This window comes from Mixia osmundae (assembly GCF_000708205.1).
Source record: "Mixia osmundae IAM 14324 unplaced genomic scaffold scaffold_1, whole genome shotgun sequence".
Taxonomy (NCBI): domain Eukaryota; kingdom Fungi; phylum Basidiomycota; class Mixiomycetes; order Mixiales; family Mixiaceae; genus Mixia; species Mixia osmundae.
In genome coordinates, this window is record NW_014575563.1 from 2,297,746 (window position 1) to 2,325,249 (window position 27,504).

General features: G+C 55.5%; 16 protein-coding genes across 16 annotated transcripts; 7 read left to right on the forward strand and 9 right to left on the reverse strand.

Moving 5' to 3' along the window:
- Positions 1-4: 4 nt before the first annotated feature.
- On the forward strand, positions 5-1,195 carry L969DRAFT_44327 (uncharacterized protein; the record flags this gene model as incomplete). Its single annotated transcript, XM_014715996.1, has 6 exons — positions 5-52; positions 104-285; positions 335-489; positions 544-580; positions 633-790; positions 840-1,195. 6 exons carry the CDS (start codon positions 5-7, stop codon positions 1,193-1,195), a joined length of 936 nt encoding a protein of 311 aa, XP_014571482.1.
- Positions 1,005-2,946, reverse strand: L969DRAFT_185619 (uncharacterized protein). The gene is made up of 2 exons (XM_014715997.1): positions 1,244-2,946; positions 1,005-1,184 (listed from the first exon to the last, which is right to left on the reverse strand). Exon 1 carries the CDS (start codon positions 2,585-2,587, stop codon positions 1,244-1,246), a length of 1,344 nt encoding a protein of 447 aa, XP_014571483.1. The 5' UTR covers positions 2,588-2,946; the 3' UTR covers positions 1,005-1,184.
- L969DRAFT_608927 (uncharacterized protein) lies at positions 2,739-4,112 on the forward strand (the record flags this gene model as incomplete). Its single annotated transcript, XM_014715998.1, has 5 exons — positions 2,739-2,837; positions 2,904-3,062; positions 3,114-3,357; positions 3,408-3,476; positions 3,536-4,112. 5 exons carry the CDS (start codon positions 2,739-2,741, stop codon positions 3,703-3,705), a joined length of 741 nt encoding a protein of 246 aa, XP_014571484.1. The 3' UTR covers positions 3,706-4,112.
- On the reverse strand, positions 3,535-5,729 carry L969DRAFT_84815 (uncharacterized protein). Its single transcript, XM_014715999.1, has 4 exons — positions 4,337-5,729; positions 4,205-4,286; positions 4,091-4,156; positions 3,535-4,037 (listed from the first exon to the last, which is right to left on the reverse strand). The coding sequence occupies exons 1-4, from the start codon at positions 5,654-5,656 to the stop codon at positions 3,805-3,807; spliced, it is 1,701 nt and encodes a 566-aa protein (XP_014571485.1). The 5' UTR covers positions 5,657-5,729; the 3' UTR covers positions 3,535-3,804.
- Positions 5,730-5,973: 244 nt separating this feature from the next.
- On the reverse strand, positions 5,974-6,946 carry L969DRAFT_92349 (uncharacterized protein; the record flags this gene model as incomplete). The annotated part of the gene is made up of 7 exons (XM_014716000.1): positions 5,974-6,051; positions 6,195-6,233; positions 6,289-6,447; positions 6,515-6,582; positions 6,643-6,703; positions 6,761-6,828; positions 6,868-6,946. The coding sequence occupies 7 exons, from the start codon at positions 6,944-6,946 to the stop codon at positions 5,974-5,976; spliced, it is 552 nt and encodes a 183-aa protein (XP_014571486.1).
- A 52-nt stretch (positions 6,947-6,998) lies between these two features.
- Positions 6,999-9,079, forward strand: L969DRAFT_15131 (uncharacterized protein; the record flags this gene model as incomplete). Its single annotated transcript, XM_014714942.1, has 2 exons — positions 6,999-8,915; positions 8,963-9,079. The coding sequence occupies 2 exons, from the start codon at positions 6,999-7,001 to the stop codon at positions 9,077-9,079; spliced, it is 2,034 nt and encodes a 677-aa protein (XP_014570428.1).
- Positions 9,080-9,160: 81 nt separating this feature from the next.
- Positions 9,161-12,006, reverse strand: L969DRAFT_43505 (uncharacterized protein; the record flags this gene model as incomplete). Its single annotated transcript, XM_014716001.1, has 3 exons — positions 9,161-9,565; positions 9,598-9,689; positions 9,738-12,006. The coding sequence occupies 3 exons, from the start codon at positions 12,004-12,006 to the stop codon at positions 9,161-9,163; spliced, it is 2,766 nt and encodes a 921-aa protein (XP_014571487.1).
- A 1,438-nt stretch (positions 12,007-13,444) lies between these two features.
- On the reverse strand, positions 13,445-15,101 carry L969DRAFT_84821 (uncharacterized protein). The gene is made up of 5 exons (XM_014716002.1): positions 14,916-15,101; positions 14,678-14,867; positions 13,904-14,624; positions 13,795-13,857; positions 13,445-13,745 (listed from the first exon to the last, which is right to left on the reverse strand). Exons 1-5 carry the CDS (start codon positions 15,002-15,004, stop codon positions 13,576-13,578), a joined length of 1,233 nt encoding a protein of 410 aa, XP_014571488.1. The 5' UTR covers positions 15,005-15,101; the 3' UTR covers positions 13,445-13,575.
- A 276-nt stretch (positions 15,102-15,377) lies between these two features.
- On the reverse strand, positions 15,378-16,790 carry L969DRAFT_84823 (uncharacterized protein). The gene is made up of 8 exons (XM_014716003.1): positions 16,625-16,790; positions 16,465-16,571; positions 16,299-16,413; positions 16,199-16,248; positions 16,115-16,150; positions 15,838-16,060; positions 15,729-15,788; positions 15,378-15,681 (listed from the first exon to the last, which is right to left on the reverse strand). Exons 1-8 carry the CDS (start codon positions 16,757-16,759, stop codon positions 15,418-15,420), a joined length of 990 nt encoding a protein of 329 aa, XP_014571489.1. The 5' UTR covers positions 16,760-16,790; the 3' UTR covers positions 15,378-15,417.
- Positions 16,640-17,909, forward strand: L969DRAFT_185938 (uncharacterized protein). The gene is made up of 2 exons (XM_014716004.1): positions 16,640-17,198; positions 17,244-17,909. Exons 1-2 carry the CDS (start codon positions 16,845-16,847, stop codon positions 17,847-17,849), a joined length of 960 nt encoding a protein of 319 aa, XP_014571490.1. The 5' UTR covers positions 16,640-16,844; the 3' UTR covers positions 17,850-17,909.
- On the reverse strand, positions 17,875-19,508 carry L969DRAFT_43950 (uncharacterized protein; the record flags this gene model as incomplete). The annotated part of the gene is made up of 2 exons (XM_014716005.1): positions 17,875-18,198; positions 18,249-19,508. The coding sequence occupies 2 exons, from the start codon at positions 19,506-19,508 to the stop codon at positions 17,875-17,877; spliced, it is 1,584 nt and encodes a 527-aa protein (XP_014571491.1).
- A 244-nt stretch (positions 19,509-19,752) lies between these two features.
- On the forward strand, positions 19,753-22,265 carry L969DRAFT_84827 (uncharacterized protein). The gene is made up of 10 exons (XM_014716006.1): positions 19,753-19,820; positions 19,882-20,754; positions 20,804-20,945; positions 20,994-21,114; positions 21,163-21,241; positions 21,291-21,627; positions 21,675-21,750; positions 21,797-21,920; positions 21,971-22,132; positions 22,182-22,265. Exons 2-10 carry the CDS (start codon positions 19,953-19,955, stop codon positions 22,235-22,237), a joined length of 1,899 nt encoding a protein of 632 aa, XP_014571492.1. The 5' UTR covers positions 19,753-19,820; positions 19,882-19,952; the 3' UTR covers positions 22,238-22,265.
- A 79-nt stretch (positions 22,266-22,344) lies between these two features.
- Positions 22,345-24,726, forward strand: L969DRAFT_92357 (uncharacterized protein; the record flags this gene model as incomplete). Its single annotated transcript, XM_014716007.1, has 8 exons — positions 22,345-22,627; positions 22,661-23,061; positions 23,109-23,193; positions 23,248-23,345; positions 23,393-23,561; positions 23,612-23,703; positions 23,752-24,051; positions 24,106-24,726. The coding sequence occupies 8 exons, from the start codon at positions 22,345-22,347 to the stop codon at positions 24,724-24,726; spliced, it is 2,049 nt and encodes a 682-aa protein (XP_014571493.1).
- A 622-nt stretch (positions 24,727-25,348) lies between these two features.
- L969DRAFT_84828 (uncharacterized protein) lies at positions 25,349-25,760 on the reverse strand. The gene has a single exon (XM_014716008.1). It carries the CDS (start codon positions 25,695-25,697, stop codon positions 25,455-25,457), a length of 243 nt encoding a protein of 80 aa, XP_014571494.1. The 5' UTR covers positions 25,698-25,760; the 3' UTR covers positions 25,349-25,454.
- An 80-nt stretch (positions 25,761-25,840) lies between these two features.
- L969DRAFT_84832 (uncharacterized protein) lies at positions 25,841-26,659 on the reverse strand. The gene is made up of 5 exons (XM_014716009.1): positions 26,313-26,659; positions 26,174-26,267; positions 26,015-26,124; positions 25,949-25,968; positions 25,841-25,899 (listed from the first exon to the last, which is right to left on the reverse strand). Exons 1-5 carry the CDS (start codon positions 26,481-26,483, stop codon positions 25,863-25,865), a joined length of 432 nt encoding a protein of 143 aa, XP_014571495.1. The 5' UTR covers positions 26,484-26,659; the 3' UTR covers positions 25,841-25,862.
- Positions 26,592-27,184, forward strand: L969DRAFT_186036 (uncharacterized protein). Its single transcript, XM_014716010.1, has one exon. The coding sequence runs from the start codon at positions 26,700-26,702 to the stop codon at positions 27,066-27,068; it is 369 nt and encodes a 122-aa protein (XP_014571496.1). The 5' UTR covers positions 26,592-26,699; the 3' UTR covers positions 27,069-27,184.
- Positions 27,185-27,504: the final 320 nt, after the last annotated feature.

The following is a 27,504-nucleotide window of genomic DNA, read 5'->3' on the forward strand; positions in this document are numbered from 1 at the left end:
GACCATGACGTGTCAGCAGGTACGGCTGACCGCGGAGTCGTGCATGAGCGAGGTGAGCGATTGCACTGCAGCGACGCAAATAGATACTGAAGCTCACGAACAGGTAAGCTTGCTGAGATCGCTCGAGGGTCACAAGGGTCCAGTCAATACTGTCGTCTATAACTCGAATGGCTCCTACTGCCTATCTGGCGGTCAAGATCGTTCTGTGAAGCTCTGGAACCCGACAAAGGCCAGTCTCATCAAAAGTTACGAAGCGCATGGCTATGAAGTACTCGGCATATCTGTGTAGGTTGGCCAACGTGTTCAGATGTCGCTGCTCAGATTTTATTCGCAGCTCACACGACAGCACTCGCTTTGCCTCCTGTGGAGGGGATCGCAGTGTATTTCTCTGGGATGTTGCTACTGGCGCCACTATCAAACGGCTAGGAGGACACACAGGCCGCGTCAATGCAGTCGCCTTTAACGCTGACGCGACTGTTCTTGCCAGCGGTACGATCTCCCAAGCCTGCCAGAGATTGCTTTTTGATTATGCTGCCTCAACAGGCTCTTTTGACGCCACTGTACGTTTGTGGGACATCAAGTAAGTTTGGCTGCCTCTCTGAGCAGCCTGTGCTTCATGGCGTGCCATACAGGGCACAGTCTCCACATCCCATACAGATCCTACCGGACGCAAAAGACTCGATCACGTCCATTGCGATCAACGGTAGCGATCTCGTCACTGGGTCTGTGGACGGCACGGTCAGATGGTATGATCTGCGCATGGGCGTGCTGCGATCGGACTTGCTCGATGGTATGAGACACTTTCATGTCATACGGCAGTCCTGACGGAGTATAAGCAGCTCCTGTGACCTCTGTCGCGATATCAAGAGATCGGCAGACCATCCTCGCCTCCTCTCTCGATTCCGCTGTTCGACTGATGGACGCTTCGAGTGGCGACTGTCTGCAGACCTACAAAGGCCACAAGAATGATAGCTATCGTGTACAGAGCTGCTTCGGCTACGCCGAGCGTACTGTGATGTCGGGCGACGAAAGCGGTCAGATCTTCGTCTGGGATCTGGCAGAGGGCCGAGCAGTACAGGTCGTCGAAGCCCACACGCGCAGCGTACTCTGGCTGTCGCAACATCCCTCGGCAGACGAGCAGCTTTCGTGCGGTCGCGATGGCGCAATCCACGTCTGGCACAAGTCTGACGCCTGACTTGAGATTGCACATGCACGAAAAGACAACAACATCGAGTAGACGTACTCAGAGAAGCTCGAAATGGACTGCGCTTTGCCTAGCAGCCTGATCCACGCGATACTCACAGACACCGCTCAAGCTTGCGACATAGAGTGCTTCGCCGTCCGGGCTCCAGTCGAGGCCGACAATGTTGACGGCAGCGTCGCAGTCAGTCACACTGTCAAATTCGAGGCCGTTGGTGTACTGGCTCAGACCGTCGATCCACGCTTGCGGCGAGATGCCCTCGGGACAGACAGCCGCCAGCGCGTCTCGTTCTTCTGCCAGAGACAGACCGGGCCGCAGGGGTGCAGTGCTCGCTCCGGGATCGATGGTCAGTTGCCCAAGATGCTCTACCGTCTTTGAATCGATGACGTGCACTACATCGTACTGCTCGCTGAATGCCGTTAGCTCGTGAGACGCGCCAGAGTGCTTGACGAGGCGAGCGGGAGCAGAGGTCCTGAAGCGATTGATGGGCCTGTCGAGATTGCGGACGTCATAGAAAGCAACGCTGCAGTCTTGTGAAGCGATTGCAAACGTCCGACTGTCTCGTGACCACGAGGTCGAAAAGCTCGCGTCCTGAGCGCACGGCCGTTTTGTCATCAGACTGAACTGATTGGCTGCGCTGATATCGCAAACGAACATCTCGGTCGAATCGCCAACGGAGACCATCGTCTTCCCGTCTGGCGAGACGCTCGAATGGTTTATTGGCGTGTCGAAGTGTAGATTCTGTCTGCGCAGTAAAGCAGGCGCGGATCTGCCGCGGTACGCACGTGAGAGACTCTTCTTGGCTGACCTAGCCGAGCGAGTCGGCCGTCGCTCGTCGTCGCCGTCAGACTCTTGCGTGCTATCTCTAGCTGCTTCGAGATGACGAGATGCCCAGGTGATGTCGAAGATGGCGATGCAATTGTCGTTGTTGGACACGATCGCCTGGGGGACCTCTGAGGGTAAGGCGCTCGGCGCGATGCAGATCGAGTTGTTGATGCTGCCGCTCAGGGTCTCCTTGATGGCCCAGCTGGAGTGTGGATCGTCTGATCGGATGATGATCTGAGAATGCTGGCCGCCAGCTGCGATCAGGCCACAGCCCTTTGTGAGGCAGTTGGGAACAAAGGCAGCAGTGACGAAGTTAGACTGGCTGGGGTGGGTCGAACCCATGTCTGCGTGTCGGACAATACTGCTGAGAGTGACATTGTAGATCTCGCCAGCCTGTCGGGGACAGATGAGCAGGTCACGAAGCTGTGGATGGATGATGGTCGTTCGGACAGGCAGGCAGCACATCACGCGCTCAAACGTCGGGCGAGCCAGCTTGAGAGGCGAGCCTGCCCTCCAGCTAGTCTGGCCCGACGTCGCCATCTCGGATCGTCGCCTCGTCATCGGTCCATCTGGATGGTCACCCGTCACGCTCACGATCACGAGTGCACGACGGTCGACGACGTTGACGGGCTCGCGCGCTCACACGCAGCTCACCAGGCTTACCTTCCCTCAGCGGCCTGCTGGCGCTCCCAGCTCAGAATCTCGGCGACAGATGGCCTACCAGGGTCGTACGGGCATCGCAGCTCAACAGAGAGAAGCAGGAGGCACTCAGGCTGCAACGCAACTCTACGCGGCTGTCTTGCATCTCAAGGTGCCTGGCTTGATCGCAGTCAGACCTCGTTGGCAGCTGATGTACTCCTCGATCGACCTTTGACAGGATCGCAACGGACCCGTCAGACTCGAAGACCTCATCGACTACACCTCTGCCCATCTGCTCGGCCAACCAGGCGCCGAGCAGGAGGGCGGTCTCCTCCGAGCATTGCGCCAACACGAGCGCGTCGAGTACGACCCAAGGACAGATCTCTATAGTTGGAGGGTGCGACATCAAGCGAGCTGCAGAGCTGTTCACTGTTGATACGCAGGGCAGCCACTCCATCGCATCACGACTACCGCAGACTTGTACAGAATCGTCAAGACAGAGGGCGAGAAAGGAGGCATCAAGGTCTCGTTGCTCAAAGAAAGCTGTCCGACTGTCGAACAGCACATCAGAACGCTCGAGCAGGACGGCAAGATCATCGTCACTCGCGGCGAAAGCAAAGAATTCGGTAAAGAAGGACCCATGCGCATGGTCTTTCCGGACGAGATTGGTCAGAAGATCCTTATCGATCCTGGCAAGTCCCGGTTCAGTGCGGCACGCGCTCGCGCTGAGCGATCACTACAGACTTTCGTAAGCTCTGGGAGGAGATCAAGACGCCCGGCGAGCTCGACTTGCCTAGCGAGATGCGGGAGGGTGCGCTTGGGCTCGACGCGCAAGCCTGGCGCGTTGCTGACGCTGATCTTTTCACCCAGCCGGGCTCATGGCCGCCAAGAAAGCAAGCATTCTGGACCCCATCGACCGCACTACGGCTCAGAACAAAAAGTCAAAACGGGGTGCTCGTGTGAAGATCACAAACAAGCATCTCAAGAGCTTGGGGATTGATCTCTCGAAGGATTACGCTCCAAGCCCGAGCAAGTCATGAAATGGAAGCTGTTGTTGTTGTCGAAGATTTACATGCAATCCCCGGATCCTATACTGGCAAGCATGCAATCGCCCAGAATCTGCTCCATTCCCAGCTTGTTTAGTCGGCCATGACGATATCGTTGACTTGGAGTCTCTCCCCCGAATGATGGGTTTCTGCCTGATCTCGACTGCGACGACTGCCGGTCTCGCTGACAGCGCGCGAGGAGAGCTCGGGATGTCCGATCTTGATGAGCTTGCCATCGTAAGCTCCTTCGCGGTAGCCTTCGACGATCCGTTGCAAAAGCTCCGAGGTGGACACGCCCTGAGTCCTCCGTGTCGGCAAAAACTTACCTGGAATAACACAGAATGAGTGTGAACGGCATAGCAGTCCAACATTGGCAGACCTTGATCCTTGACGAAGGAGTAGATGTCCTTTGTTGCGCTATCTGAGCTGGCGTATGGTTCTTCGTCTGCGCGAGCCATTAGCGCACCAGGAGACGTTCAGGGAAAGTAATTACCGTGTGCCACGTAATCGATCCCGTGATGATCGAGGAAGGCCTGATCGATGACCCAGGGCGCATCCTCGATGACTTCGTCCACCTGCGCCACCAATCAACCGGTGAAAGGTGACTCATGTAGGCGAGGCCTACCCATTTGCAGTTGCGGACCGACTCATATCGTTCTGCCGAAGTCAGGACAGGCTGGGCTTTGTGCTTGAGGACGAGCTCGTCTGCACAGACGCCAACAAGCAAGTGAACTTGAGGAAAAAATAGCTTTGCCTGGCGCAGTGCGAGAGCATGGCCATAATGGAAGAGATCGTAGACGCCATCAGCGTATATCCTGATCGGACGGTCTTGCGGTGGTAGGTTGATCTTGTAAGTTCGATGAACAGACGAAGAAGAGAGACCAGAGATTGCGTCGGCCATGTGCTTTTGCATGTCTTCTGCCGTGATGCGGCCGAGGAAGCCGTGAGGTGCAGGCGGATGGGCGGAAGCTTGTGCAGCCTCGTAGCGAGCTACATTTTGCTGGGCTAGTCTTTGCAAGCTATCCTCTTGCCCGTCATCGAGGTTAGCGGAGCCAGATGAGCTAGAGGGATCTGTGGGTATGACATCGGAAGTCTCGCGATGCTGTTGTAACAGAGCATGATCGGGCGCGTATGGCAGTGAGGGTGCTGCTTGCTTCTTGTTGCTGCCAGGGGATGCAATGGCTGAGCGTGTGGGCAGATTGCTGAGCTGGGCGGGAGGCGTAGCGGAGGCAGCCAAGGCCATCCTCGCACTCGGCCCGCCAATGTCAGACAGGGAGCTGTTGTTATGAGCGTGACCGTAGACGCCAGCGTTCCGGCTGATCTGACCATGGACATGTCCGTGATGAGTGCCGTGGGTACGAGAGACGCGAGATGTCGAGGCTGTGGTGGAGGAGATGTCGCCGTCATAGGTGGATGCACTGCTGTCGTCGTCTGTGATGACATGCGAAGCATCTGGCTTTGCCCCGCCGACCTGAGTGCCTCTGGCACGGCCCAGTGCAGCCTTGCTCATCGTCGTCGTCCTGCCCGTCAATTCTGCAGAATCGGCCTGCATTTCAGTGTGCTGAGGTACATGGCCGGCGAAATGGGTGGACTCTGTCGCTGGCGGTGGCACGGCTGACGTCGCAGGTGCTATGCCGATCGAGGAGGAGCTGGACTGTACTTCCATGCTGGCTGATTCGGCGAGTCTCTCTGTCTGGGGATGGGCGAGCGAGCCACCTTGACCTTGACCGATGATGCCAGGTGCGGCAATGATGGACTGCACATCATCCGTCTCGTCATCTTCGTTGCTGCCGCCGTGCGCCTTGCTGCCCGCCCTCGAGTCCTCCTCACCGTTGGACTCCTCAGATGCCTCTCGAGAGGATTCACCCTTGCCAAGCGGGTTCTTTCTGCGTCGCTTGACTTGGGAAGCGATGATGGCAGCGCTAGGAGCGCTTGCAGCCGTCATGCGGGGCCCGTCGACCTGCTCGTCTCGGGTCTCAGAACAGAGCCACCCTGCCTTTGATGCGATCAGGCGCGACCCTCGACGTCATCAGACACCCGTCTCACGGCAGGCAAGCTCAGTATGATGCGTCTGAGTCAGTCATGCATGGTCCCTGCTGGCCGACAAGGCCGCTAAGCAGGCAGTAGCACGTCGTTGTTGCCGTATGCAGCAGTGACTGTGCATCAGGCGTTGAAGCCCTCATGGCGTCCGTGCACACGGTGCACAGCAGTGGACACCAAGAGCTGCGTGCAATGCGACGTCCTACAAGCGTCGTGCGGCGGTCACGATGCAGCAAGCACTTGGTCCTCGTCCCTGCCAGCGAGGAACTTATCGCGGAATGTGACAGGCCTTGCGGGCAGCTGCAAGCCCAGAGACCCTGATCAGCATGTCATCACAGGAGCGTACACGGGGCATGAAATGAGCACGAGTCGCCGACGCATCAGAGTCGGGTGGTGTGCACACGAGAGGCCGCGGCGAGTCAGAGAGTCATCAAGCAACGAACCTCCTCTTTCGCGAACCAGCGCATGATATGGCTCTCCATCTGTGCGTACCGTGAGCTCTTGGCGGCCCCTGAGCGAGCGGATAGGCAGACATACCTTCCAGCAGTTGATCGTCTCCTGAAACTCGGCGTAGTTCTTGTGGAGCATGACATCGAATGCCTCCAGATCGTCGACATATCTCGTCCGCTCATATTCCTGCCTGACTTTGGCACGGATCGCAGCAGGCGAGAGGTTGAGTGCGTAGATGGCGCAAATCTGCAATGCTCGATCAGCCTGTCTCCCTGCGCAGTAGCCGTGAGCCGGAGCCCGAGGCGAAGCTGACCTCTGGCGCAGATCTGTGCCATTCACGGTACTGTGCGCGGGCTCGTGCTTTGGCTATCGGCCAGGAGCCTGCACGCCCAGCTGGACATCAGCGAGGAGTAAGACGGAGTGAGCCGAGTAGTGTCCTGCCTGATGAGGAAGCCACTTTGGCCATGCGAGAAGGAATCGTTGTCATGATGCGCCGCTCTGTCTATCCTTGGCACACGGAAGTCAGCCTGGCATCGATCAGGCGTGACGCAAGACGCACCGTCCGGTCCTCGCTACACTCTTTGACACCGGTCACCTCTGTGCTATCGCAGCAATGCAGTCTGGACACTCGCTAGCCACCGGGCTTCCCTAGCTAGTCTCCCTGACCGCTTTGCAATCGTTGCAATCCACGCGCGACATCGACACGGTCGACACGAGGCAAACCAGCCAGCGCTCGAGCCGTCATCGGTTCATCAGATCTCCCCCACGAGCTCTCTCACGCACGCTGGACCAACAGGATGCCACCGGTGACGACGTTCCTACCAGACGCCCGAGTTGCCTCCGCTTCGACTGACAACATCATCCCTACCGATGCCAACGCCAACGCAGCCTCATCTGCCAGCACGGCCCTGTCGTCGTCATCATCATCATCATCATCGTCGTCGTCAGCAGAAGCCTCGGTTCTGGACGCTCAAACTCGGCCTGTACGCGAAGAGCCAACAGACGAGCGTACATGCTGGATATGCCTAGAAGCAGAACCAAAGGAGGACTCCAAGTCTGACGAGACTGTCTGGGTGCATCCCTGCCACTGTACCCTCGTTGCCCATGCCGACTGTCTGGATACATGGCTCAACGATCGCTCCTCTCGTCCCGACAGACATCTCGACAGACTGCAGGGCGGCACCAATCAGCCCGACCGCCAGCTGCGTACGCTCATGCGCATAGAACAAGACGCGTCACTGCAGCTCAGCCGACAGCGAGAGCGACTGCAAGCCGTACGTCACCGTGAACACGTTCTCTCGAGCCGGCTCGATCAGCTCAGAGCGCAGCTGTCCAGCACGCAGTACGAGCATCTCCAGCTCGCCCATACTGCCCTGCTGCGTGATGTCGAAGACATGCAGCGCGAATTCATCGCGCTTCAGCAGCACGCACTGCAGGCCAGGCGCGCTGTTCGCGAAGTGCGAGATGCAGATCAGTTCGCTATCGCTCAGTCTGCGAGATGCCCGGTTTGCAATGCCGAGTATGACATCCGAACGCCGAGCCCGCATTGGTTCCTTGACGTTTACTGTCGCAGCGTGACCTGCTTCAACGATTGGTCAACGATCAGCTACGCTGTCACCCTTGGCTCAGCTGCCCTTGCTGGTGTTGCGACGCACGGGATCGTTAGCACCCGCCTCTGGGCAGGTCCAGATGTATTTCGCCACCTGGTTGCCACCCTGCTCTCGAGCCACGCCGCTGCTGCAAAAGCGATCCTCGGTTGGTTGCCTATGATTCCTGCCTCGCTCATTTTGAGTCGCATGTCACTTTGCGATCGAGGTCCGCTCTGGCTCTCCCTATGGCCTTATGCCCTCTTCTGGGATAGTGAGCCGCTAATCTTTCCCGTCAGCTTGCAACCCCTCCAATCGAACGCGGATATCGCCATACGCGCGGATGTTAAAGGTCTAGGCTATATACCGTCCAGTCTGCTCATCAAAACCAGTCAAGCCATTACTTGGGCCTTTGGAAGAGAACCTGTCGCTTTTGCGCCCGCCTTCTTCAGCCAGTCTACGAAGCACGCCTATCCGCTGTGTTCTGCCGATGAACTTGCCCAAGCTCGATTGGGCGGCATTGCCTACATGCTCCCGGGACCGTCTCTGACACTTGTTGGCCTGTCCTTTGTGCGCTTTGCATACATCCGAGCGCGCGACGTCATCTTCTCACTCGTACTGCCACCGGCGACTACGTCTGTCATACGCGTAATCGATGCAGAGGAGGCTGCCGCTACTCATAGGCGACCGGGCGGAGCTGCGACTGAGGAGCCAGCAGATTGGCGGCAGACACTACGCGGTCGTCATCGTCGACAAGCTGCCGCTGAGCAGGATGCTGAGGAGCCCGAAGAGGTCGCAGTGGCGGCACCCATAGTGGTGCCGCCGGCGAACCCAGAGGATGATGTACATGATCTTGGCGACGTGATTCACTTGATCTTCACCTTCGGCTCAGTGCTACGTCTCATGCAAACTGCACTGCTCTTTCCGGCAGCTTGCAGCCTGTCCGGACACGGCCTCGTGAAGCTCAGTCGAATGCCTCGCTTTGCATCCCTTCGTCCATTGCTCTGTCTGCCGCCGCTTGCCAATGCGCAAGTGAGCGTCGAAGTTGCGTCAGATATTGTGGATCCAGTCTGGATTCGCAATTCGATCGGTGGCTGTTCGCTGGTCGTGGCGAAGGATGTCATCAAGGTGCGCGGTTTATCATGGATTGTGACACGACTGACTTGAGATTGCAGCTGGTGGCACGTTTGCTCGATCGCAAGCGCTCTGGTCAGCGCAGTATTGTCTCATACCCCTTCACGCCCAGACAAGCAGACGCCTATCCGCGACCAGGCTCGACCACTACGCACTAGCGCTACTGTTGGCCCTTATGCATGATCCGAGAGTACATCAACATGGGCACCATACATCCCAAGAACAGATCTGTCCAGATCTCAGACGTTCAGAGGCGACAGCGGTTCTGCTCGACGTTGACCGCTGACATCTCCTCGACGACGAGGAAGCTCTTTGATGACTTTGCTGGGAGCAGTGTTGCTGACAGCGCGAAGATGTTCCTCTTTGCGCGCGGGCGTGGCTGCGGGTCGACGTGTCGCAACTCGTCGCTTCGCGATGGCCGAGGTTGGCGAAGAAAAGATGCCCCCTGTCTGCGAGATGGACATTGCCGTCCAGGTATCCTCAGAGACACTCGTGCTTGCGCCAAGAGTCAGCGCGCGTCGATGAGTACTTGTGTCGATGAGCCGAGCTGGCAGTACAAGTCCGGCTTGTTGGAATGCATCCTGCATCTGTAGCTGTCGGACTTTATCCTGTCTCTTGCGCTGCTCCACGTCCATCTGCTTTGCCTATATGCGGCGCAATTAGTACAGCATGAAACGGAAAGACGCGTACTGGCCTCAAGAGCGATGTTGAGGTAGGCGACCTCGTCCTTGAGCTTCGCTTTTGACTTTGCGAGTTTGGTGATTTGCACTAATGCGCCAAATGAGCAATTCAGTATGCATAGCCAGATAGACTCACTATCGTGCTCGGCAGACTGTACGCGCATCTGTCGAATGCTACGAGTATGCTGCTCTACTTCCGCCTGTAAGCCTGCCAACCTCTCCTGCCAGATAGCTTCTCGTTCTTGATAGTCCCGCGCAGCGCTGATCTGTGCGCGCTGCAAGACCTCGTACTTCGTCGCAAGAGCAGCAGTCGCTTCCTCATCGCCGAGTCTATTGTTGAGCTCGGTTTGCGTGCCCTCGTGTCTCGCCAGAAGTTGCCGGTGCTGCTCTCTGAGTTCGCTGTTCACAATCTCGGCGTCTCGCAGCGCGGCTTGCGAGATCAATGCCTCTTCTCGGTGGCCTGCTCGGATTTGTTCGGCTTCATTGCGCTGCAGCTTCTGCTCGTCTTGCAGCTGTGACAGCATCGCGTCTGATTTAGCAAAGGCGGCCTGAGATTGGGTAAGAGCGATCTCCAGGTCACTGATCTTCGTCATCGTCGCCTGTTGGTCCGTTGATTGTTGCATGAGCGCCTGGGTAGCAGCGGCAAGCTCTCGCATCACCTCGGAATGCGCGACCACGAGATGCGCATGAATCTGCTGCGCTTGCTCCATGTCGTGCAAAAGTGACGTCTGCGTTGCTTCGAGCGTATAAATCTGCTGATCTTTGACGAGTTGAGTCGCCTGGTGTGCATTTTCGTTCTGTTTGAGAATGGCAATCTCTTCTGTTGCCTTTACAAGGTCTTGTCGAGCCTCGTCAAGCTGCTTCTCTACAGAGCTTGTGGGTGCTGCTTCAGGTGTGCTCTGCCTGATCTGCAAGTCTCTGATCATGCATTCCTGTTCGGCATTGAGCGCCTCAAGATCGGAAATGAGCTGCACATGGACGCTCGCTTGCTGTTCGTGACGTGAAAGCCTGTCATGGAGATCGACACCGTTGTAGCTGAGCAATTGGTTACGGATTGCTTGATCGCGAAGGTCGCTCTCACGATTGGCCAGTTCCCATCGCAAGGCATCATTCGTTGCATCAGTCTCGTCGGATCGGTCTGCACTGTCAATGACATGCAGCAAGAGCCGATCGAGCTGCTGGCTTAGAGGCTGCGAGTCCTTTTGATTAGCTGGCGTCGTTGCTAGAGCGTTTAGAGCTTGACGAGCTTCTGCGGCATCACCACGGAGCCGATCGATGAGGACGTCTTTGGCGGCTAGCTCTCGCTGCTGGGCTTCAAGGATGCCCGAATGAAGCTCGCGCTGGTAAGTGCGATGGTCGAACAGACGAGTTTTGAGGTTCGAAAAGGGCGATGTGCACACGAATGGGCTCCTCGCGTTTACTGCAGACATGCCGAGTTGGCTTGAGGGCGTCGTGTATACGCTGGCTGGTGTCGAGAAATCTCCTGAGTCGCGCCTGATAGCACAAGGCGTCTTTTTCATCTGCTCATGAAATGGCTGACTCGACACAATATCAGATGCGCCCAGATCTGACACTGTCTCATCCCAGGCACGCAGCACCGGCTCGGTCGTATCAAGCAGTTGCGAGTTGTCCTCTGTCAGAGAGACGAGGCTGACTGACGAAGCCGTCAAGAAGCCCATTTGTTCTGGTAGGGCAGGAAGAGGTGAACAAGGTGAGCCTGTAATGCCAGTTTTGATCGGGCTTGTTGCCGGCGAGATGAGGACGTGACGTTCATAGCCCATATTTCGTTTGTCAGGAGACGATTCTTGCTGATGATCCTCGAGTCGACCATCTAATTCGTCAAATGAGTCGTCCGAGATGCCAGCCAAACCTTCAGTGGAAGACGAAAATGTGACTTGTCGCGATCGCACTTGCTCGGGTCCTGCGTGTACACCGACATCGAATAGCTGTCTGATATGTGGATGTGGAGGCGGAGCACGCAGGGGCGATGCGTCGGGAAGAGCAACCTTGGATTTTAAGATCGATCGCAAGCTGCCTGTTGGCGTTGCCTGCGTCGATGCGGCGTTAGTACTGACAAGATTGTTGCGACGGATCAGATCGCTCATGTCTGGCTCGGCGACGAGGTCAGGGCCGATACGCATGTTGTACGCTGTGTTGAGGGCCATCAGACTGTCGGTAGATTCGTCGACAGGCTCCTGCTCCGATGCTGACTGCTCGTCGGCGCAATCATCCAGCGTTGCGGGACGGCTGCTCAACGGCGAAGTTGCAAAGTTCTGGCTGGACCGACGATTCGATGAACTTTCGGGCGGTCCTGATGGGCGTCTTTGTTCTGTCAAGGATGGCTTGCGCTCGCTCTTGGCCAAGCGTTGCTGCCGCCGCTGTTGCAACGCTCCCAATGGCTGCATTGCGCAAATTTTCAGCACTGGATCTGCAGACGTGTGCGGAGGCCGCTGACTGATTCCATTGACTGCTGCTGACTACTCGATGCCCTTCAGTCCCGCATCGGCTATCAGCAAGACCTTGGGCGTCATGTCCAGTTGGCTTCGCCGTGCGCGCCAGTTTTACGCTCGCGACTTGTCACGACGTCACATGACCTTCATGCCAAATCAAAACACAAACGTCTTGGCGTCGGACATGGCTAGCAGATCCACATTATACGTTGCCTGAGCTCTTGTCCGCTCAGAGTGTCTCCTCCTCCCGTCACGGCACGCACAGAACACTATCACCCCTGCAAGAGCTCCTAAGCGAGACCGAGCTCGCGCCGACTGCCATTCATGAAATAGCCCGACCAGCATCACTTTGTCCAGATTGCGCTGCTTGCCGACGGTGCCTGGACGCTCGGTCTCTTCCTGGTACACTATCTTGGCGAAGCTTGTACCCTGCCCACCTTTATGCATAGGTGGTCCGCAATGCACAGCGAGGCTTGCAAGCGAAGATATATCATATTTCGGTGGCAGCGCCTCTGCGCTGGACGAGTTTGACGCGAAAGCAACAGGCAATATCAATGCACCTCGAGCAGCTGTAGCGACGCTACAACGCTCACTTGAGCTGCCGATGGCGTGCATAGACTGGTGGAACTCGACATCCGGTGCGCCCAAAGGCTGCGAATCAATGACGACTACGACAAAAGCCCCAATGGCGGCCTAGATGTAAGCTCAGCTGACCAAATGCCTTGAAACACTCGATATGAAGCAACATGCTTGCGGGAGCTTCTGCACTTTACAGCATAACAGATTAAGCAATCTGGAACAACGCCTTCTCGGGAGTCTGCATCACTCGTCTTGACGCCTTGCTAGCCCACATACGGGCTGCCATGGCACACGCAGGAGGTCAGGTCCATCAACGCGGTCAAAGCGACATGTGTATACCTCTTGATTGTCGACCGAGACTCAGCCTTCCTCTCGACTTCCCCATCAGCCCGCTCATGCATGCCAATGCCAGTATATCCACACGAGATCCCTGTACTGTGGCCGGTATAGCAGTTCTATGTATCCGCCAGACCGTCACGCAATTCGACCGAGTAGCAATTGGCGTTGTGCTCCATATATACTTCGGCGTTTGAATCAGCAATGCAGCACGTCTGGATCGCGTTCCTGGGTGACCGATATACGATCTTGACTCTATGGCTGTATCTGAATTGCTGCGGGGTTATTCCCGGATCGCCGCACAGCCTGTTGGTGTGCAAGCGTGGTTCCCTGAGATGGATGAGTGCATACAGATCATCGAGTCCCGGGGACTTGCCACACTCGATGTCAAGCGGAGATGGTATAGCGACGGCGTTGAAGTGTCGCTTCAGATGGATATCGCAGACATGGAGCGATTGCTCTCGTATGACATGTTGTGGCCACTCTCTGATCTACAGTCTGCAAAATATACAACATCAGAAGCAATGTACTGAATGCAATGAAGCCCTGCTATTGCCTGTGCCAGCATACTCTGCGGATGGTTGCTCTGCCATAATGTGCTGTACAATGCTATGCTTCTTGCTTGCTCTCGCGCTCTGCAAGGTAATCACCGTCGAATGTCGGCGTAGGCGCGTTGTGTTCTGCGCCTTCGACGAGCATCTTGCCCTGCCAGATGCCGAATACGGTGCTGACTAGCGCCCAAAAGTAGAAGACGAGCCACAGGAAGAATAGAACGATGCCTGCGGCACAGTGAGCCATTGAGGTTGCTGCAAAGAGGAATACACCGACCTGTATTCTTGATGAAGCGCGAATCTAGCCTCTGCCCAAGCTGAAAGGTAGCGTTGATATGTCCTGAGCGAGCGTTAGGCGGAATGACCTCGCATCGGGCCTCACGTACCGGCAAGTGGAAACGTAGTCGACCAAGCAGCAATGCTGATGGGAAGATCTCCCTTGAAAGCGCTATAGACGAATTGCACTAGGCTTGTCATGACCACCCACCAGCTGAACCCGTACAATAACATTGCCAGCAATAACGCGGCGAGTGAGATGACAGGCCCAGACATGGCAGACATTGCAAAAGGCGGTGGCTGCAGCATTGGATATACAGTCTCGATACGTGTCCCGACCGCGAGTAAACCGTAAGCGGTCCAGGCAAATGGTCCTACGGTGATGAACAGCGTGGGTATTTGCGCAGCAGGGACTTGGCCATGGACAAGGAGTCGTGTTATGAAACCCGCTGTATATAAAATGGCGACGATCAGGCCCAGGCCCATAGTGATGAAGCTCGTCGTCAGAACACTGACGCTGGAGTATGGCGGCAAGTCGGTGGAAACGGTTGATGCGAGTGCGCCTGAAAACACGACGCAGAGCGCTGGCATCATCCAAAGAGGCGAAAATTGTGAGAAAGGATGACGTTGCACAGTATATTGCAACGGAGGGATGATGAAGCAGATCGTGAGTGCGACTGACAGATAGACCCAGAAGAGGACTTCGCCGGTTTTGATGAGCCAGAAACCGGTGTGTCTGGTCCCGTAGTCTTGCATTTCTGCGATTATGTTTGCCATCGCCAGCGGCAAACAGGGCACGAAGGAGGATTCGAATGGATGCAACATAGAATTCTGACAGCTCGAGACGCTCAGTGTATCTCCGAGAAGAAGGAGAGATGGCAGACTTTGAAAGCTCCGGGGAAGAGCGCAAATCGCAGGATCAGTCCGGCAGTGATGACGACGAAGAAGATTAGATTGATTACAAAGACGATGTCACCCAGGACAATGAGGCCCTGAAAGCGCCATGGGATCTCGTAGAGTAGAAACGCTAATGCTCCTGTGCCCATCACAATCGTGTAGTACGCCCAAGTGATGCTGAGCGAATCTTTAGCTCGTCATTGATTCTGCTGCATGCATGCTCACCTTCGTACACGCTTCTGCCAATGCGAAGGGGGAAGATCTTCCGACAGCCCTGCATAATACCGCCGCTCTGGTCGCACGTCGCTCGGCATGCTCCCACAAGCTTGCTAGGCTGCAGGTCTTGGGCGGAAATGTGTGCAGAAGATACGTCATCGCGCTCTTCGGTCTATCGCGCGTCGCGTTGATCTCGCTTTAAGAGCACGTACACGCATCTACAACAGTGCATAGCTGGCAGGAGAGGGCGCTGTCATCGGTAGAGCACGTAGCTCTGGAGCAAGGTTACTCTCATCGACCATGAGCGCAGCTTTGACTTCGAGATCAGATGGAACGCTCAGATCGACAGTTGGCAGGGGTCCACCACCGGCGGTTGCAGGTGCCGGAAATGCTGTCGGCTGAGGCATCGGCTGTGTAGTGTCTGCGCGTACATACAGTGCTAGTCTCACCGGCGTCGTAAAGGTCAGGTCCATGTCGTCCGCGCCAGGCCAAAGCTTCTCGCGGCGTCGGATCAGATCTGAGAGACCAAACTTGTTGAGGCCTTCGTAGGCGCCTTTGTTCGCACTGTCATCACGGTCATCACCGGTCGCTGTGAGAGCAAAGAGATGACATACAGCTCGCATGTCTGACAGCAACAGCCCACGTTGTTGGCGCCGAAGCTCGATGGGCCATAGGTCGTGAGGATCTCTTCGCCATTGGCGATGGGACGTGTCGCTCGGAAGCCAATGCGACCGCCTTCCAAGCGTACGAACCGAACGTTGTTGTTACAGTCATGCTGCAGATGTATCAGTGAGATGATGTGCACTTTCTTTGCATGCTTACGTTCACCAGTCGGGCTGGACCGCACAATCCCATTTCGCGCTGACGAGAAGTATCGTAGAACTTGAGTTTCCGTGTCAGTAGAGGAAACGGGAATAAAAACAGAACTTGCAGTTGAGAAATCATTATGCAGATTAGGATCATGAGGAAAGACTGGTCCGTCCAGGCCAGGGATGATCTCGCCCTCGGCAAAATCGCGTCGGGCCAAGACAGTCAATCCCAATTTGCCATCAATCAAAGATTCGCGCAACATTTGCGTGACAGCGTAGCGGTCCGTGAAAGCGAGCTCGAAGGCGCTCGAAGGCTCGAACATGGCCATATACGATTGGACGGCACTATACCTGAAGGTCAGCGAGGTCATGCCATTCTGACAGATCGTGCAAGCTCACGCTCGTGCTCTGTCGGCTTCTTCGGGAAAGACGCGACTGCCAGGAAAGTCAGCAGGCAACCTGACGAGCATGCAGTGAGCTTACTCAAGCATACGTGTGACTGCGCTCTCGAGGGTGATGCTCTGATTGTAGAGCTGCAGCAGGGCGTGAGCTTCTGTACACGCCCTTTAGACTGTCGACCGACCAGGTCGACAATGTCCTCAAGACTAAGCTCACGACCGTCGCCAGGAGCATGGTCACGTCCAAATTTGAGCGCAGGGCCTGCACCGGAAAGGATGCCACGATCAAAGAGGAAATCCCTGCGACAAGAGGTCAGACAAATTGGGCTGTTGCACGCACGAGCAACGTACGTGATTGTATCGTCAATAACCGCTGGCTCGTTGTCGAGGCTCACACCCTCGAGGTGCCTGCCAGATGACAGCTCTGAACGTGCACGCTTTCGTGGGCGCCCCGTGGGCTGCGTAAGGCAGATGATCAGACGGAAGCATTGTTTGTCTGGGCAGGACCTGCCGTGGGAGAGGCATGCGCACGATTTGTACAATTGAGCTTGCTCTGACGGTTGCCGAAGCCGCGCGAGCAGCGACAGATGGCAGAGTAGTTGTCTCGTTTCGGTCTGTAGACATACTGTCTCGCCTTGGGCGGCATAACGCTTGACAGGCTAGCCTGGTCACGCTCGTCCGTCGCGCTATTACAGTCGCCGACGAAATCAGCCGCTCGCTGCCGGCTCGAGATGGTCTTAGGCCTGCAGCCGCGTAGCCTGCTTCTCGGCGCAGCTATGGGCATCATTGCTGTCTATCTCAGCACGACGCAAAAGAGTCGGGCTCCTCTCAGCTCAGTGTGGCATCGTTCGCACAGTCTTCACCATAACACTGACTATGTGCCGCAATTTGATCATCAAGCGATGAGTGAAGTCCAGCACGATGAAGCAGCAAGTCCTGTCCAAAGCGTCGTCGCAGATGCTGTCAGACGACGCCAGAATCCGCTTCAGTTGCGGCTCCCGGTGTATTTCCTGCCGTCAGAGACGCCCCAGGCCGGACGGCGGACGCGAGATCTCTGGGAGGATACGGGCGCAGAGATTGCTAAAGTCAGGAGCTTGCCTACCGCATCGACTCAGCTGATGCCTGTTTAGACCCATCCCCACGCTCTTCTGTTCGTCTCGCCCGACTTTGCAAGCTCGAGTGCACTCGTTAAGCTCCGCGTGTCTGACGGCACTCATGACCTGGTCAAACGTATACAAGCAATGTTGGGCAGCGCAGATGTTGACGTGCGAGTACCTCATCTAACAGTCGCTGAGCATGCGGTCTTGCGAGCAATGTCTCTCCCGCATCTGCCAATCATACAGCTAGCGCTTCCGAATGTCATGGATTCGCAAGCATTCCTGACTCTGGGCTCTCTGTTGCTGCCACTCCGGGATCTACAGATAAGCATCATCGTCACAGGACTTACAGCAAATGGACGCGTGGCATCGGCTTTGCCAACCTTTGATGCCCAGTTGTCCCGCGCAATCATCGGATCGTCCGGTTCAGTGCGCGAGCAGCAGGTTCGCGCTTTGCTCAAGACTCCCACTTTCAAGCAAGCACAAATACACGCGACACATGTGAAAGCACTCTTGTTCTCGATTGGCATTGCTGGCGATGCGATAGGGGCAAAATTATCTATTGAGCACGAGCAGCAGAAGTCATACGGCGCTTTTCGCTTCGGTCCTGCCGACGGTCGCAGAGATGATGACATATAATGCAGGATATTGGTGTGCCGTCTTCTTATAGCTTTATCTTGATCTCCAGCGGATCCTTGCCCGCCTTGATCTCCTTTGCACTCGGGAATTTGCCTAGTCTCAGGAGCTCGCTTGCGTAGCTCACCATGGGATCATTTTGCATCGTGCAGATGGCGACCACGGCGTCATCCTTGAAGTAGTAGGCCACAAACTTGAGCTCCCCGGGATCGCCCTTGACGAGCACATCCTGCCACTGTGATGCTTCTGACGTGCCCACATAGCGAAGTTGAGTACCCTGAGCAGACCAGAAGATGGCTTGTTTCGAATACGCCTGCTTGTTTCCCGACAACGTCTCGGCGACTGCTCGACCCTGTAGGAGCGAATCAGGGACGCCCCGTCCAGGGACCTAAACATGCTCACATGGTTTCCGGCTGTATTCCAATGCTCAATGCGATGATTCGAGCCGAGCTTGACGTCGAAATAGTTTGCAATGTCGCCGATGGCATAAATGTCGTCGAGACCTTTGACTTGCAGGAACTCGTCAGTGCTCACGCTGCCATCCTTGTTGATCTCGACGTAGGGCTTGAGCAACTCGGTTCGCGGCCCCACGCCAACGCCGAGGATGACAAGGTCGGCAGGCAGCTTCTGGCCAGATTGAAGGACGACAGAACCGACTGCTTCTTTATCATTCTCCGACGGCTCGAAATGCGACAAGCCATTGTCGAGCGCAAACTTGACCCCTTGCTTCTCGTGGTAGTGTTGTATGCCGGCGCCGACTTCAGGTCCCAGAATCTTTTCAAAGGGCGTCTTTTCTTGTCCTACGACTGTAACATGTGCACGCTTTGCAGTAGCGACAGCGGCTTCCATTCCAATAAAGCTAGAACCAACGATGATCAGGTTCTTCTTGATATTTTCGTCGTTGCCGAGACTTGCATTGATCGCCTTTGTGTCAGTGATATCTCGTAGGGTGTAGATGTTTTTCAGATTCACACCGTCCAGAGGCAGCCTCTTGGCCGCACCGCCCGTTGCGAGGACGAGCTTATCATAGCTGATCTCCGAGCCATTGTCAAGCTTGAGGGACTTCTGACGAGGATCAAGTGAGACAGCCTTCGTACCTAGCTTCACATTGACATTTATCGAGTCGTAGAAGGCTTGATCACGAAGCGCGACCTTGGAAGGATCATCGATGAGCGCTTTGGACAGCTTTGTCCGATCGATTGGCATGTAGTTGTCCATCGTGATCAGCGTGACAGGATCCTGATAGCCATATTCTCGCAGTCCCTCGGCGCAGAATGCACCGCCAGAGCCACCCCCAACAATGACTGTACCTTTGCTACAGCTGCTTTTACTGCCAGTAGCCTTGAAGGTTGGCTTGCGATTATTACGATCTATCGCGGCATTATCTGCAGTCACAAAGATCTTGTCGCCCTCGACTTCCGCCTTGAAGCTTTCGAGCGAGTCGAGACCGGGAGCATCTTCGATATCTCCCGAGGCAGACTTGAAGCAGGCCCCGTGCCAGGGACACACGATCCTGCCGCCCTCGCTGAGCACGCCCTTCTCGAGTGGAGCGCCGTAGTGGGTGCACTTTGGAGCGATAGCAGACACCTTGCCGTTGACATTGACGAGCAACACCTTGCGTTCCTTGTCCTTTGTCGACGTCGGCCATTCGTAGGCCTTCATGCTGCCCGAGGGCAGATCGGACAAGCTTGCGAGCTCATGTCTAGCCATATTGAGCCTGGAAGAAGATGTTGCAAAGTGTCGGGATTGATAGGAACGCAACAAACGGAGCATGCGTTGGCTCGATCGTCAGCAACCGCTGGCAAGGGCGACGCGGCGACGTCACCGCGCTGGCGTGTGGCAGTGGACTGTTGCGCTATTTGTTTCCTCAAATTTCGCGTCCCTGCGCGCACACCTCCGACGTGGCAACGTATCAAGGTCGCATGGCTGCCGTTACATGCTCTGCTGAAAGCGGCTAGAGCCTCATAGCAGCACGTGAGTAAACGGGTGAATGAATGTTACGCAGACAAATCTCATCTGCGTACTTTGCGCACAGGGGCCCGAGCTTGCAAAATCAGTCAAAGCGTGCATCACACGAGTCAAGCTGGCGGCCGACAAGCAGTCGGCATGGTAGCCAACACAGCCAACGGTCACGCCAAGCATTCTAGCCAATCAAGCGAGCACAAAGCTGGCAGTGCGGCCTCGGGAAACTCTTCGGCAACGACGCTCAAGCCTGCCAGGTCATCAGATCGTTTGCGCCAACGAGCTGCTGCCAGCAAGCCAGAGGAAAGTGATATGCTACGTTCCACAGGGCCTCGTGGCAGGTCTATCAAGGATGATGAGAAGGACAAGCTTGAGCTCAGCGAGGCCGGCTTGCTAGCCTCGTCTGGCATCTCGGAAACCGTCGTCAATGGCATGACAAATGGTGCGAGCTATCATTCCAACAGCCGCTTACGCCGTACTAGCGGCAGCCAAACCTTTCTGTCCGCCGAGGAGAAGGATGGTCTGGTCGCGAAACCAGTCGAAGAAGACGCCGGTGCTCACAGCATTACTCAGCTTTCGGTCAAGGATCGACAAGCATTTGGGCTCTTGGTCGCACTTTATTTGCTTCAAGGCATTCCTGTCGGATTGGCATTTGGCTCGATACCCTACCTACTGAGAGCCAAGATGTCGTACTCTCAGATAGGCGTCTTCACGCTTTCGACCTATCCCTACTCGCTAAAGCTGCTTTGGAGCCCGATCGTCGATTCAATCTTTCATGTCAAGACTGGGAGGCGGAAGAGCTGGATCATGCCCGTTCAGATCATCGTCGGCGCGATACTGTACTGGATGGGCAACAATGTGTCGCAGCTTATCGAGGCCGACGTACCAAACGTCAATCTCTTGACCTCTCTTTTCTTCTTGCTCGTCTTCTTTGCCGCCACGCAAGGTATGCAGCCCGCACAAGAGCGTCACGTCGAACTCACGCCAGAGACCAGATATCGCTGTAGACGGCTGGGCACTGACGCTGCTCTCCAAGGAGAACCTCTCGTATGCGTCGACCGCGCAAACAGTCGGTCTAAATACAGGCTACTTTTTGTCGTTCACCGTCTTTCTGGCGTTCAACAGCCTCGATTTCAGGCATGTGTGCTGACAAGCGCGAGAGCATATGCTAATGCGTGTCGACAGCAACAAATATTTCCGATCGACGCCGCTCGATTACCCTCTCCTGAGCCTGGCAGCCTATCTGAAATTCTGGGCATTTGGCTTTTTCGCAGTCACAGCCTATCTCGCATTCATACAAAAAGAGGTACCAGCTGTTTCGTTTGCGCCGCGCTCATGCTAAAGAGCTCTGCAGGATCCTGTCGCGGCCGATGATCCGGACATGGACACGAAAAAGGTCTACAAGATCATGTACAGCATCTGCAAGCTAAAAAGTGCGTCTGAAAGTCTGACGAATCGATATACTAATCATGGACCGAGTAGACGTTCAAGCATTTGTACTCGTCCATCTAGTCGCCAAGCTAGGCACCGCAACCAACGATGCCGCAACATCCCTTAAACTGCTCGAGAAAGGCCTCAGCAAAGAAGATCTGGCACTGGCCGTCCTCTGCGACTTTCCGTTTCAGATCATCTTTGGCTACCTTGCAGCACGGTGGTCGACCGGCAAGCAACCTCTTAAGCCTTGGCTAGCAGCCATGTGGGCCAGATTGGGCATGGCCATTGTTGCGATGCTACTCGTCCATAGCTTTCCGCACCCGCCCATCTCGACCACTTTCTTCTTGCTTGTCGTCAGCTGCACCGTCGGAAGCAGCTTCGCAAGGTACGCGACTTATGCGCGCGTATCTTCTCAGCTGACGTTTGTGGTAGCACTGTGCAATTTGTAGGAATCAATGCCTATCACACTCAGATTGCCGACCCATTGATTGGAGGGACGTACATGACGGTGAGGTCCTCGAGTAAAAGAAATGCCAAACCTAATGAGGTCGTAGTTGCTCAACACGGTCAGCAATCTCGGCGGGACCTGGCCACGCTATTTCGTGCTGCAAGGTATCGACTATTTCACCGTCGCGACTTGCCACGTCAAGCAAGAAGACGGCGAGATATTCGTCAAAGGTGCTTCTCATCTAGATGTGCTGGACTTGAATGCTCATGGTAAATTGCAGCAACCGAGTGCGTTTCGGATCATGGCAAAGCTGCATGCGCTGCCCTCGGGGGCGAATGCCAAACCGATCGCGACGGCTACTTCATCGTCTCCAGTCTTTGCGTCCTAGCAGGCACACTGTTGCTACTCTTCTTCATCCAGCCCGCCGCGCGGAGACTACAAGGTGCGTCGTCAAAACTTGTCCAGATCAATTGCTCACGGAAATCCTGCAGCCTTGCCGCAGACAGCGTGGCGCGTTCGCTTAGATGGCGGCACGAGACGCTTGTAGTCATTGCAGATAGATTCTACTTCACGCGTGCTCTTACGATGCTCGTCGGCTCGTTGATGTGAACATGACAACGATGTCATCTCGCACGCGATTGATGCGTAATCATGATGCCCGATGCGTCTGACCATACAGCATCGCCTGAGCAGCCTCTAGCTGACATGATAGATCGGAAGCAATCTCTGGCACCTGGCTGGACAGAGCATGTCTCGCCCAAGGGCGTGCCGTACTACTACAACGCCGAGACAAAGAAGAGTACCTACACTCGTCCTGTCTCTGTGCTGCCAACNGTCACGCCCGACAAGCCACTCCATCTGGGCAGCTCGCAACCCGTCGCACAGCCAGACCGTGTCAAGCGAAAGAAGGAAAAGCCCTTGACGAAGACGCCAATAGGTGACACNCCTTGGCTGAGGATNGTCACGACAGCTGGCAATGTCTTTTACACGCACTCTGAGCACAAGACGTCTGTTTGGACGGCACCGGAGGAGATCAGCGGACAAGTCGCTCGGCTAGAGGCTGAAGAGAAAGAAGCCAGATACAACGGCACGCCTTTGACAGCCATCACAGAGCCCGTTACATCCACTTCTCGTTCAGCTACTGCAACCTCAACTGCTCCGCCAGCGAAGCGAACGCCGGATGAGACAGCACCTGGCGTCAGCAAGAAGAGCAAGAGGGTCCACGCGCTTGCCGATCTGGACATCGAAAGTCAGCAAAAGGTTGCCTCTGAACTGGCAGCTCTGGACGCGAATGAAGGCGCCTCGCTCGGACCACCCCCAGCTAGCGCGACAGATGAGCTTTCCAGCGACGAGAACAAGGCACTCTTTCGCGTGTGTCATCCTATGCTTCCTTGGAAAAGTGTCTGATAGGTGCGCAGTCCATGCTCGCCGAGACAGACATCTCGCCTCTCGCCCCCTGGGACATGGAGCTGCCCAAATTTGTCAACGACCCTCGCTACAAGGGTGCGTACACGGCTACATTGAGTCGCGCAGGAGATCTGAAGATCTGTGGACCAGCTGTGAAGCAGCTTCGCGAACGCCGTGAGCTGTTTGACGACTTTTGCAAGGAAAAGATACGAGCACAGCGCGCACGGGGGGCGGCGCCGAAGCAAGATGTAAGAGCAAGTAGATGCCTCCTAGTAGAGCTGATGGTCCTTCTCAGCCCATCGCTGCTTACCGTGCCTTACTCGTCGCACATGTCACCTCGACGAGAACACATTGGGACGACTTTCGGCGGGACCACAAAACTGACGTACGCTTTCGCAACTACGGCAGAGATGACCGTGAGCGCGAGAAAGCTTTCCGATCCTGGCTCAAGGATCTCGGCGAATGTCTGCTCTTTGTTGGCCCTCTTTACGATGGAAGCTGATCGAGTGCGCAGTGAAACGGGCGGATGCAGAACAGGCACAGCAAGCATTTGACAGGCTATTGACCGAGCAGACCGACCTCACGCCAGCGTCAAAATGGGTAGACGTAAGTCACTTGATCGTCAGTCGGCTCGGCCTGACNTTTGCCGCGCAGGTCAAAGGGAGGCTCAGCGTTGACCCACGCTACGACGCCATCAAGTCTGCATCGACAAGGGAAGCTTCATTCAAAGCGCATCTTCAGCGCCTGGCAGAAGCGCCGCTGGAATCTGTACAAGAACGTGCTGCAGCAAAAGCAGAGCGTGCACGAGCCAGTCTGCTGGCAAGGCAGCACGAGGTCGAAGCGCATCAAGCTCAGACAAACCAAGTCGTACATGCCAGTCGACAGAAGCTCGCCACCGAGGAAGCCGAGCGCAGCTTCAAGGCCGTCCTCATTGACAACATTCGAGATCCCAGCGTGAGTCAGTGCGACACCTCTCGCTGTCGATGCTGACTCGTAGTCGGCGTACAGATCAGCTGGCCCGAAGCGGTCGAGACCATGACCTTTGACAAACGCTACGAGGAATGCTGCCGTATCTTGTCACTAGAAGAGCGCCGCAGAGCATGGTCCACGCACGTCGCCGAAGTTCACGCCAAATGGCTGGACGGGCTGCATACTTTGTTCGAGCAAAACGCGCCTTTCCTCGATACGCCCTTTTTGTCCATCTTGCCCAAGATCTATGATCATCCACTGGCTACCCGAGTATCCAGCGATGCAGACAAGCTGGAGCACTTGTTTTGCGACTGGCAACAATTTCGTCAAGCACGGGCACGCACAGACTTTGATCGCATGCTTGGCGAGAGCGCATTTGTTGACTTTTGGGGTCGCATGTCGAAAGAATCTGCAGACGAAGGCGATGTCAAGCGCATCCTCGACGACGATCTCGTGAATGTGGAAGAATCCGGTGATGCTTCTGTCAGCCTCAAGGCAATGGCAGCGACTATCAACCTAGATTCAATCCATTCGGTGCTTCAGTCTGACAGACGCTATCGCGCCTTTGATCACGAACCCGAAGCAAGAGAACAGTGGATGCGAGACTATCTCTCGCGTTTGAGCGCACCTGCAGCCACTGTCCATCAACGGCAGTCTTGATCGGATACTCCACTATGCATGCGTGTCTCTCGACAAGCTCTATTGCGCCCATGCATTTAGCTCTTTCAAGGCGATAACACGCTTGCTTGTCCAGTCGACACTATCGAGATAGGCAGTCGTGTGGTCGATAGGCGTGAAGAGAGCATTTGACTTGGCCGTTACATCGGCCACTGGCGGCACTTGCTTGTCTTTCGCTCTGCTCGCCGTCGGCGTGGTCGATGACAGACGCCCGCTAACCGACGACGGTCTGCTGAGCGATGGCGAGGCCACGCCCGTCCCAGTATCAGTGACCGAAGCTGAAGCCTTTTCGAAAGCTGCACTAGCTTGTATGTCTGCCAATGCACGTCTTGGCTTCTTTGTTGGCGTTTGTGGCTCGATTGTGCCTCTCTTTTTGTATTGTATCCTTGTCTTGGCCGTGCGGGCTTCACTTGCTGACGCGATGCCATCATCAGAAAGATCCTGCCCGGGCGCAGGCCTCATTAGTTTCTGCCGTGCAACATCCTTGCTCGGACTCTCGCTCTGGCTGCGTCTGACGGGGCGAGCTGACCGGCTCGGTGAAGCGCTACTGATCTTTCGTGACGTGCGTCTCGCTGGACTCGTTATCTTTGCAGANTGATCATCAACGGCTTTTTGGCACTTGCCGAGTGCTAATNTGAAATTGGCAGCTGTNACACTGGCTGCTCGGTGATATGCTACCGAATCAAGCGTCGCCTCGATTTGTCTGCTGCTCATGAGCGAGTCTCCCTGGTCGATATCTCGACGTACCCTTGCTGGACGATGTGCAGAGCTACTGCAGCTAGCAGTACACTATTACCGCAAAGTCGAGCCGGCAGCTCGTAGACTGCGCCCTTGCCTGTCCATGCACACAGCCGTCCATATAGTACTCTGGCCTCGTTGATTATATCATCTCGCGCAGACGTCATCAGTCCTCTCAGCGGTGTCCATGCAAGCTGCTCTGCCCTCGACGGCATCTGATGAAGGTGTTGACGGAGACAAAATCTGTGAGGGACAGCCGATAGTCCCTCCAGCTTATCTCAGATATATCCGTCGCGTGACGCGTTACGCAATGCATCGCATCTCTTCGTGTAGCATGCCACGTACCGCGCAGCAAAGATGCACATGCATGGTAGTATGTACTAGTAAGCAGGAATTGCGATGCCGGCGCTTATGACTCTGTTGTAATATGGTGTCAGCCCAGCAGCCAAGACTTCAATCTGCCTACNTGGCATGCATATCGCCGATCTGCACGAAGCATCAGCCCGGACNAGCCCGAGCACGGGTTACATACCGCAANGGAGTTGATGCCGACATTGCAACTCGGCACCTCGAANAAAGAGAATCGGTCAGAGCCGTATTTGCGGTGCAAAATTACATCCATGACAGCCAGCGCACGAACGACTGCTCCCAATTCTTCATTCTGATCGAGTGAAAGATCAAAGTAGCGTACGAGTGAGCTTGTACGTTGCTCCACCGCGGTCGTCACGATTGGTCTCGTGCCAGGACAAATGTACGTCGGGCGGCAAATTGCCCGCAATCAAGACCTACGCAGCCTTTGAGCATTCTGTGGTCCATCATGCGAGACGCACGTTGTTCGTAAGGTCTACTCTGAAGCTGAGAGCGACATCGAGACAATGATCTGCGGCTATGCGTGTTGGCAACCATGGCCCATAGTCATCCCGGCCAAACAGCCGCGCCGGCGAAGCAGAAGTCGACACAACTTGGAAGAGCGTAAGCAGTAGCGTGAGACAGGTGATCATCTGGCAGTGAATCTCTCGAGATTGTCAATTGCAGCAGGGGAATAGCTGGCAAGAAGAGATGACCACGCACGGAAAAGCCTGAGACCATGTCTCCAACGCGTCCGTCGCCGTGTCACAGACATCACACTGTGTCACTCTTACGTGCGACGCCGAGATTCTGCTTGAGGGCTGGTNGACTGCTCGCACTGATCTGCCGGAAGCGCTGCATTCATCACCATGGCGACTTATGATCAAGACCAGGCCAGTAAGGCAGCTTTCCATATTGCTCGCACACATGCAATAATGGATAAGATCACTTCTTCCCTGGACACTACCGATCGATGCTACCGTCGCAGGCATTGTCTCATATGTATTACTGGCAAACAGATGACATTGTGTTCTTCGAGTGCAAGAGATTGCGCATGCAAGCTGTGGAGTAAACAAAAGCTGGTTACTGATGAGATGTTCACGCGGCTGACTCCGAGCCGGCCTGGCTCACCGCGGTCTGCGAATAGACGAGTGCGCTCCTTCAGGACGGTAGCCTGTATGAGAAGCGCTTTGATCGGAGGGTCTCCTCTAGTGATACGATGCAGTACCGATTACTGACTGCTCTGGCATATGGTCGCAGTAGTATGTCGGACTCGGTGTGATGGAGCCCAAGTCGAGCAGGTGAGTCAGCTGGCCCAGAAGACAAATCCCGGCAATGAGAAATTGAACTGGCAATACTGGACTCGCCCATTTCGCCAATTGATCAAATAAATAAATGTGACTTTTGGCGGCGCTATACAACGCGACTATCAGCAATTCAAGATATGCAACCGCNAGAGTGGCCCCGCCTTTCCTGCGCAGCGANATTAGCCATNATGACGCACGCGGNTCACTTTGTTTGTATGAANATTCCCGCCGATCGCTTTGTTTGTATGCGCATTGCCTGACGGCTTCCTACTCGTCACTGACAGAGAGGTACTGCTCTTACTGTCTATCGACACATTCATGTATATCGACCAGGTCCCTCGCTTTATCCGCCCATCGTCGCTTCACT